Source organism: Vollenhovia emeryi, unplaced genomic scaffold, assembly GCF_000949405.1.
Source record: "Vollenhovia emeryi isolate VEMERY1.0 unplaced genomic scaffold, V.emery_V1.0 DF939966.1, whole genome shotgun sequence".
Classification (NCBI taxonomy): domain Eukaryota; kingdom Metazoa; phylum Arthropoda; class Insecta; order Hymenoptera; family Formicidae; genus Vollenhovia; species Vollenhovia emeryi.
The window spans coordinates 5,233-14,076 of NW_011966400.1; the positions used below are offsets into that span (position 1 = coordinate 5,233).

Genomic DNA, 8,844 nt, shown 5'->3' on the forward strand with positions numbered 1-8,844 from the left:
GATACAATCAGAGAGTACTTTTCCATGGGTCGACATTCGAAAGTCGATTGTTTCTATCTCTGTTAGACGTATGCCAAGATACCGAAACATTTAATACACGACAACGCAAATCTGTTGATCCTGTTTCGACAGGATGAAACCAATATGAAACACGTATACAACGATCACGTGAACACCGACATGTCGTACGAAAACTTTCGCGCGCTATGTCGCGAAAGTTGGCGTCGAAAGTACGGCTTTGTGGTTATAGATAAAGACAGCGCACTGCGAAACGGCAGATACAGACGTGGATTTAACGACTTCGTCGTACTGTAGGGCAATCAGAACGATGAGTACCGCCGAGCAGGAGAGAACTGTGAAGGAGATCGCTAAAACGCGCGCGTCGATTCGGAAGAAACATCGCGCTCTGAAAACCGGTACCATGAGGGAGGAGATCGCTCTGGAGAGACGCTTCAAGCCGATAGTCGAACCGTTGAAACGCATCGCCGAACGCGTCGAAAACTCATCCGATGGAACTGTTCTCGCGAAGACAGTGCGCAAGGAGAGCGCTGACGATTACGATTATGACGACAATGACGACGACGACGACGACGACGATGTTTTCACAGCGACAACTCAAGACGCATCATTGAAAGGGAAACAGAAACAGCGACCGATCGGGACCGCAATCGGTTCCACGCCAAGAGAATCGCGCAAAATGCTTGGATCTACACCGATGGAATCGCGAACAACTATCGCGTCGCTAGAAACAACGTCGACGTCAGTCCCGTACGTGGAACGGGAAGAAGAGGTGTACGAGACGGATGAGGCGCCGATCTCGCTCGAAACGTCCACGAGAGAGACTCTGCAAACGGCGCAAGGTCACGATTTGTTGCATAGTCAATTGGGACCGTTGGAACAAAAATACATAGGCGATCTTCTCGGTGGAGAGAACAAGAATGTGAACGATAACGTTTACGGTGTGTACGTCAGCGAGGATGGGACTAAACTCGGTGACAAGCGATTCGACGTGGACAAGGACGATGCGATGATCATCGATGGAACGAGGTACGTCGGTACTCCCGGTCTGTACGAATTGATTTTCAAACGACTCCCCGACGATCTCGTCTACACCAAAAACGATTTACAAACGTACAAGAGTATACTATTGACGACAAACGCGCACAGACGCGGTCGCAGCGCGAGTATGCCGATCATGGGTAACAAGGGTTACAAGTACAGTACAATTATCGGTCCGCTCATTCGCGGTGATAAGAAAAAAGGCGCGGGTGTGACCCGCGTCCCGTCAACCATGAGAGTAACCGATAACAAAGTAGATTACGTTCACTGGAACGATCCCAACGAATTGATAGATCGTCTTCGATTGCTCGATTCCTCTCGTCTCGCCGGCAACACCGCTCACGACAACGAAATTCTTTCGATACTCGAGGAGCTTCGCGAGGCCGGATTCATTATAAATTAATCCGTTTTCACCGATCGTGTCAGCAGTACGGTTCGCACACCCGAGGACGTCATGTCTGTCAACAAATTTGGCATGTTTCGTGAAAGACACGAGGACGACGCAATCGCTCTGAACGAAGCGCGTTCGTCGATGGTATCTTTGCGGAAGTACGTGCTCGACAATACGTTGAGACTAAACACTGATGGCGAATACGACGGACGCTCGCGTAAGATACGACGTATAGGTGAACCTCATGCCGAGAACGACGCGACGAGTAAAAACTATGTGGATACTGCGATTCGCGCGGTCTCACATCGAGTGGAAGAGAGCGCGAAGACGTTCGAGAAGAGGATCGGAGAGATACAAACAACGCTCGAGAGCAACCAGTCTACAATGAATAAGCATGAACGTAGACTACAGGAGTTGTATGACCTGATAGGGCAAAGCGTGATGCACATGGCGAATAACAGGATACTCGTGGACGCGCAAGAAAAAAAGTTGCAAACATTGCAACAAACACTCGGCGAAAGAATTGACAAAGGAACGCTCGACATAAATATGGCCGTCGTCGATGTTACTAACACGGCATCGAATCTGGAAACGTATATTGGCTTACACAGCAAACAGTATCTTATTCTGCAGAACGCTGTGAAAGAGTTGATAGCAGCGATTGCAAAATAAGCATGGAGAACATCCTCGATTACAAGAACTTCTCGATCTTTTATAACCTGAATAAAAAAGAACGATGAGCGTCGAGAAACGAATACTCGTGGAGGAGCTGCACGCTCCGGCGCGGAAGAACTTTCCACGCCGACGTGTCATAGTGCGAGGATACGACGATCTGTGGCAGGCCGATGTGGTGGAAATGCAACCGTATTCGCGATTCAATAAGAGTCACAAGTACATACTGACGATCATCGATGTGTTGAGCAAGTACGCGTGGGCTGTGCCACTCAAGAGCAAGGGTGGAAAGGAAGTGGCCACGTCCCTCTCCAAACTCTTTCGCGAGAGCAAGCGATGTCCGAAAAATTTGCAAACGGACAAGGGGAAGGAGTTCTACAACGTCAACGTGCGAGAAGTATTGCAACAACGTCGCGTCAACCATTACTCTACGTATTCCGTGATGAAAGCCTCGGTGGTGGAACGATTCAATCGTACGCTCAAGAACGACATGTGGAAGATGTTCACACTCAACGGATCGTACGTGTGGATCAACGAACTGCCGAATCTGTTGTCGAGATACAATCGTCGCGTACATCGAACGATCCGTATGCGACCCGTAGACGTGACGCCTGAGGCTGCCGAGAAACTCTTGAAAACGGTGTACAGTCGAACGAAGATAGCCGCTCCAGGACGATTCAAAATCGACGATTCGGTGCGCGTGAGCAAATTCAAAACGATATTCGAAAAAGGCTACACACCCAATTGGACTACAGAGGTGTTTCGCATCGCCAAGGTACAGCTGACAAATCCTGTGACGTATCTACTGAAAGATTATCGCGGACAACCAATATCTGGAGGTTTCTACGAATACGAATTATCACGAGTCGCCAATCCCGACATTTATCTGGTGGAGAAGGTTCTACGTAGAAAAGGCAACGAGGCGTACGTAAAGTGGCTAGGAATGGATAAGTCGCACAATTCGTGGATACACAACACAGAAATATTGTAACACTTTATTATCATTATACAATAAAGGTGTTTACATGTAGTATTCTTCTTGTTGCGGCACCCCGTAATGTCCCCACGGCAACGTGTTGCACGATTCGGGCACGACGTATCGCTTGTCGTCGTAAGGACTGAGAGCGAGTTTCGTTTCGGACACGGTATACACCTCGTGCAGTCGCGAACGCACACAGAATTGCGATCTCGATTGCTCCGTCATATCGCGCAACGTTCGCGTGAAATCGTCGAACGTTATCGTTCTCTCGACTACGTTTCTCTTTACACCCTTCACCTTTTTCGTATCGCTCTGTCCGAGCACCCTCGCGGCATACATCTTCGCTCTCAACCCTACGAATTCTACCATAATCGCGCCACGATTCTCATCCTTCATCAGACCCGGAACGCTCCTGTTCGCGCGCGGCATATCGTACGCGTTGTTCTTGGCGTAGTCGCTCGTGTCGAATCTTTCGATGAAGCATTTCATATCCTCGTAAATGTCGTCGCATGCGACAAAATAGATCAGACTGTCCGTGTCCGTGTACATTATGTTACAAAGACCGCGATATAACGGTACCATGTATTCGTAATGAAACTCGTACAATCGCGTTTTCGCTATCTCCAAGATGAACATGCCAACGTATATCGGTTTGTTGAGCATCACCTCGAGTTTCCGTAACTCGACGGCCATCAGATCTTCAGAGAAAACGCTTCTACTGTGAAAATTCGGCCTAGCAATTAGCGCTTCCGCTCCATACCTTCCATCCCAACGCGTCACAAGACGCACGTCAACGTGCTCGCGCACGTTTTCCATGGTCTTCCCGTACACCGCGTTGTTCATAAGCTTGTACATAGTTCTCTCGAATTCGTTATTCGCACGGACTCTAAACATCGTATTCAATTCGATATATCCACGCAGCCACGGCGATTGCGCGAATTGTAAAACGCGATGAATCTTAAGTATACGCAACCCATGACGTACACATTGCTGCAAATTACGATAGTGTATGACGTAGCGCGACTTATCGTGAAGCGTCGCTAAAAGCTTCTCGGTGACCTTGCCGGGAGGTGGGGCGCGCACCGGGCAGAACGGAAGATCCGCGTGGGCGTCGTGAAGTTCGCGCGGATACGCAAGATCAACCTCAAGAATGTAACCGATATCGGAATCTGCGGTCACAGCCAATTACGTCTAGACTTTCCGCGTTGACATCATCGACCCATTGAAACTGCGCGTACGGCAATGCTTCACACATAGCCCATCCGTACAGATTATTTACATCGTAGTACATGAGATACGTCGACTCTTGTAACGGATCGTATGACGCAAGATACTTATTGTTAGCTTGCGCGTATCTGTGGGAGCACTGACTCAGACCACCGCGTACACCGCGTTCCACAAAGAGGAGCATATCGACGTCGGTCAGCAGTTCGAATCGCACACCTGTGTATTTTAGCATCGCGTCCCACGTGTACCCCGGTAACGTGTAATAATGAGCGGGATCCAAGTCGTAACTCCGCATGCAGTTGTCACGAAAATTCTCAAACACATCCGCCAACAATAGAACGTCCGTTTTCAAATATAAATCACTATACTCGCCGAGATTACCGATGCGGAAACGTTGCCACACAGTGACCGCGTGCTCGTAGTCGGTAACGCTGACGCTGTCGCCAGTCAACGAACTATAAAAGGCCTCGCGGGGCGGTAACTCTGTCTCGCGTAACCGATCGACGCTATCGACATACTCGTACGGGAACACACCCTTGCGCGTGAGCACTTCGAAATCGTCGTCGTCGAGACTCGAGAACGCTGACCGCGTTATTCGCAGTTCGTTCTTGTCCAGATACGACACCAATTTCGCGAGGCTTGCGCTTAAAAACTTACACGAGTCTACAAATCGCAGCTTCACGCAATTGCGTCCCTTTCCCGACGACGTCTTCCGAACGACTTTCGTAAACGAGATGTACGTTTCTTTGGTCAACGGTAACAATTCCACTTTACCCTCGAAACCGTTGGCGATCTCTTCGATAATGGCCTTGTTTACACCGATCGTTTGATACGCGTATGAGGTACTATATTCGTACTAAATTGATTTAGTCCAGCGGTGTAAACGATAGCGTACTGAACTGGTACGATACGCTTGCAAAAGGAGTATCGTACCAATTTAGTATGCGTATCAAGTAATTTTGTGTCGGTGTAAACTGTAGCGCATTAAATAATAATTATCGAAGGAACGTTACGGTTAGGTGAGATGAGGTTTTCTTCGAAAATCTTGACTTATTTTTAAAAGTCCGACTAAGCTTGTAAATAAACAACTGATAATATTTTCCGAATCCATCGCAATCTAAGGATCACCGATTTTCCAACCAAATTAAATATAATACGTTTCTGTATCAAACCTAACCTTAATGTACTTTTTTGCACACTTAATACACATGGTGTAAACGCAGTCGGATTTAACATTTGGTACGCATCATTTTGGTTCACGTATCAAATAATTTTACGGTGTAAACAAAGCCAATGAAATGCGCATCGTAACCCGAGAGATTGTGAAAGAACACCGGAATTACGAAGGAATTGTTGAAGTTTATATTGCAAGGCGCATGAGCCGGACCCCTGTAACGGGTATGTGACAGTGATCGCGAACGCGCCGATCATTCGGCTCGAATGGCTTTCCGCATATGTGGCAACGAGTCGCGTTCCAAAAGCTACGCATCTCATCTGACGTAAGCGACTGCATAGTCACGACCGCGTCCAGAATCTGCTTCGCGCGATGCGCAAGGGCGTTCAATTCCCGCACGAACCACGCCATGCAATCCTCACCGCGATACGATTTGTACGTCGTCGTCGTCGCATTCTCGTCTTGCACACATCGCACGTAATAGCCAACGCTGAACACTGTATGACGTTGATAGGTAAATGTGCTTCGCGATACACACTCACTCTCCTCTCGCTCCTTCTCCAAGACGCAGTCCAGATCGGCGTATACCACATACGGAAGTCTCTCTTTTCGCTCGTAATGACGAAAGCTGAGCCACCTGTTGTCCTCGTTCGGAAGAATGATCGCGCAGTCATTCATCCTTTCGCAATCCACATTGTGCTTGGACAATCTTTCCATCGAATGGAAATAATGCAGACATCTGGAAGTAATTTGATTATTAGTCTGCACTTCACATGTACTATCTCTCTCTCCCTCGTAATACTTACCGCTCACAAATGTACTTCTTGTTTCTTCGTTTGATAAACTGAGACCCGACCAATCGCGAAAGATTCCTTATCCACGCGAAATGGCCCACCTGGAGGCCGTATCGCGGATCCGACAGATAGAACAGATTTACGTGAACATCTCTTTTGCGTTCGGTGAGATACAGCGGAACGATCTTTCCATCCGGTTTGTCCTCCCTCGTGGTAAACACGTTGACAGATATCTCGTTCAGCCGTTCGAATTTTCTGATTTGTCGCAGATTCATAGGAAAGTTTATTCCATCGAGCTTCAGCACCGTTTGATAATCGGGATACCGATTCCGTCTCGTGGCATTCGTCATGGTAGGATACAAAGCCGCAACCACCGCCCGCGCGAAACATGCGTTATCCGTCGATCGTACGTTCACGATCGCTTTCTTCTTTTTTACCTGTGGCGGCATATCGATCCAACAGCCCGCGCGCATAGGATTACACATATTTACGTTGATCATTATATTCAGTATGCGCGACAGCGCCCACCCGCTGTCGCGCTCTTGAAACTCCTCCAATTTCGCCAATGTCGTCTCCATCACCGTGTCGTACCATTCGTACAGATCTGCGGTGCGAAACAGCTGTCGATTTTTCGTGACGATGCTCTTTACAGCGGTCTTTTCTAACGCAACGAATTTCCCATTAAACACCGTGTTGACTTTCACACAGTTGTGTCTTTCCAAATTCTCGCGTACCTTCTCCATCACCGTTTCTCCGACGTTCTCGAGAAATTCTCTAGGCTCGATGTAACGAAAATTGATTACCGCACCGGTTAATATCCGTCTCTGAAACGCAGTCTCCATCTCCACCCATCTGAATCCATCGTGACCGGCACCCGCGCGAACTACGCGACCTCGCAGTTCGGTCCTCGTTCCCTCTAACAGCACTATCCAAGCGACAAGGGAAGTGATCGTTCCGGTAGTATTCGGACACCTGCGACATTCATGCCTCAACGATTCCAAACACTCCTCGCATCGACGATCCCACGCGCGAAAATCGTCCTCGTCGACAACATTCGCCGCGTTATCGATCAGCTCGCTCGCTTTGGGCTTTTCAGACATAATTGGCGTACCTCGCTTCGTTCTGGATATCTGAATCTCACTCGCTCTTGAATACGTACTTTTTCCTTATCGAGACACCATCTATTCGGTAGTATTCTACGCATATACGTCTGCGCTCGATTACTGAACCACAGCGTTGTCTCTATCCATAACTTTTCGCGCGAACAATTGGCGCCAATTTCTCTCCTCGTATAATAACTCGCGACATTCCATCGCGCATCTTCCTTCACCACACATTCGCATATGGTATATTTTTTGTTACTCGCCGCTTCATCCTGCTCTACATCGTTTATTGACGTGTTCGAGGATACCGTCTCGTAGCAATATATATCCTCTTCTTCGTCAATACGGTCTCTCGTACAATTAGTGGACCTGCTCATAACAGACCTCTACGGTAGACGCGATACGCGATGCGACCAACGCCCGATCGCTCGCACTTTTTATTCCTCCTGCGTCGCCCACGGGACGCCGGATGAGCAACCTGACGCACCTACCCGATAAAAAACTGAAAACAACATATCCTTGAACGCTTCCGGACTTCTCGTATGCTTGCCTATACATGTATACCATTCACAACGAGAGAAAGAAAGATGCTTGGCGGCGATAGATGACCTCATACAGACCACTACTCGCACGGATATTGCGTAAACTCTACAACTCAGAACACTTACGATGAGGACTAGTCATACCACTAAATCTCGTATGCTTGACACTAATTTTATACCGTTCACATCGCAAGAGAGATGTTCTCTCCACGCATCACCGCGCGCGAGCGACTTCTATGCAAACCGGTTTCCTATGCAAACCGGTTTCGACTCCCGGCGAGCCGTCGTTTTTTTTATATTGTTTCCGCAGCTAGGTGGCTAGATACCCCCGCCCCGCACTCCCCTCGGAGCTCCCGGGGTAGAACCGGCCTATAGTATAGTGCGCACGCAGTGTACGCAACCTATATACTCGGTTCTTTCCCCTGTGTCTTCAAGTGTACGCGATAGCCGCATGCGTTTGACGTCAGACTGTCAGCCGCGCGAGCCGGGTTCGAGTCCCGGCGAGCCGGCTTTTTTTCTCCGCGATTATTTTATTCTCTCTCTTATGGTGGTGGGGGGGGGATCCATGCGGCTCGCGCGTGCATGACTCATTGCCTCTGTTGCTCTGCGCGATGGCGCGCCGGTAGTAACCGAGGACGCCGCGTGGCGGCGCGGGAGCGCGGGTATGCTGTCCGGGAAGGAGGGCATTGCCCCCATCCTCCGCGCGGACCTGTGTGGAGGAGGGCTTGGACCCCACCTCCACGTGGGCCTGTGCGAAGGTGGGGCCTTGCCCCCACCCCATGTGGGCGTGTGAAAGGGGTGGGACTTCCCTCCCCCCACCCCATGTGGGCGTGTGGAAGGGGGTGGGGCTTCCCCACCACCCCCACCCCGGCTGCATACCCCCCTCCCCGCGCCGTGCGCGGC

The 8,844-nt window shown here is 49.4% G+C and overlaps 1 protein-coding gene across 1 annotated transcript; it reads right to left on the reverse strand.

Moving 5' to 3' along the window:
* Positions 1 to 3,143: 3,143 nt before the first annotated feature.
* On the reverse strand, positions 3,144 to 7,396 carry LOC105556513. The gene is made up of 4 exons (XM_012003612.1): positions 6,309 to 7,396; positions 5,716 to 6,241; positions 4,291 to 5,184; positions 3,144 to 4,244 (listed from the first exon to the last, which is right to left on the reverse strand). Exons 1-4 carry the CDS (start codon positions 7,394 to 7,396, stop codon positions 3,144 to 3,146), a joined length of 3,609 nt encoding a protein of 1,202 aa, XP_011859002.1.
* Positions 7,397 to 8,844: the final 1,448 nt, after the last annotated feature.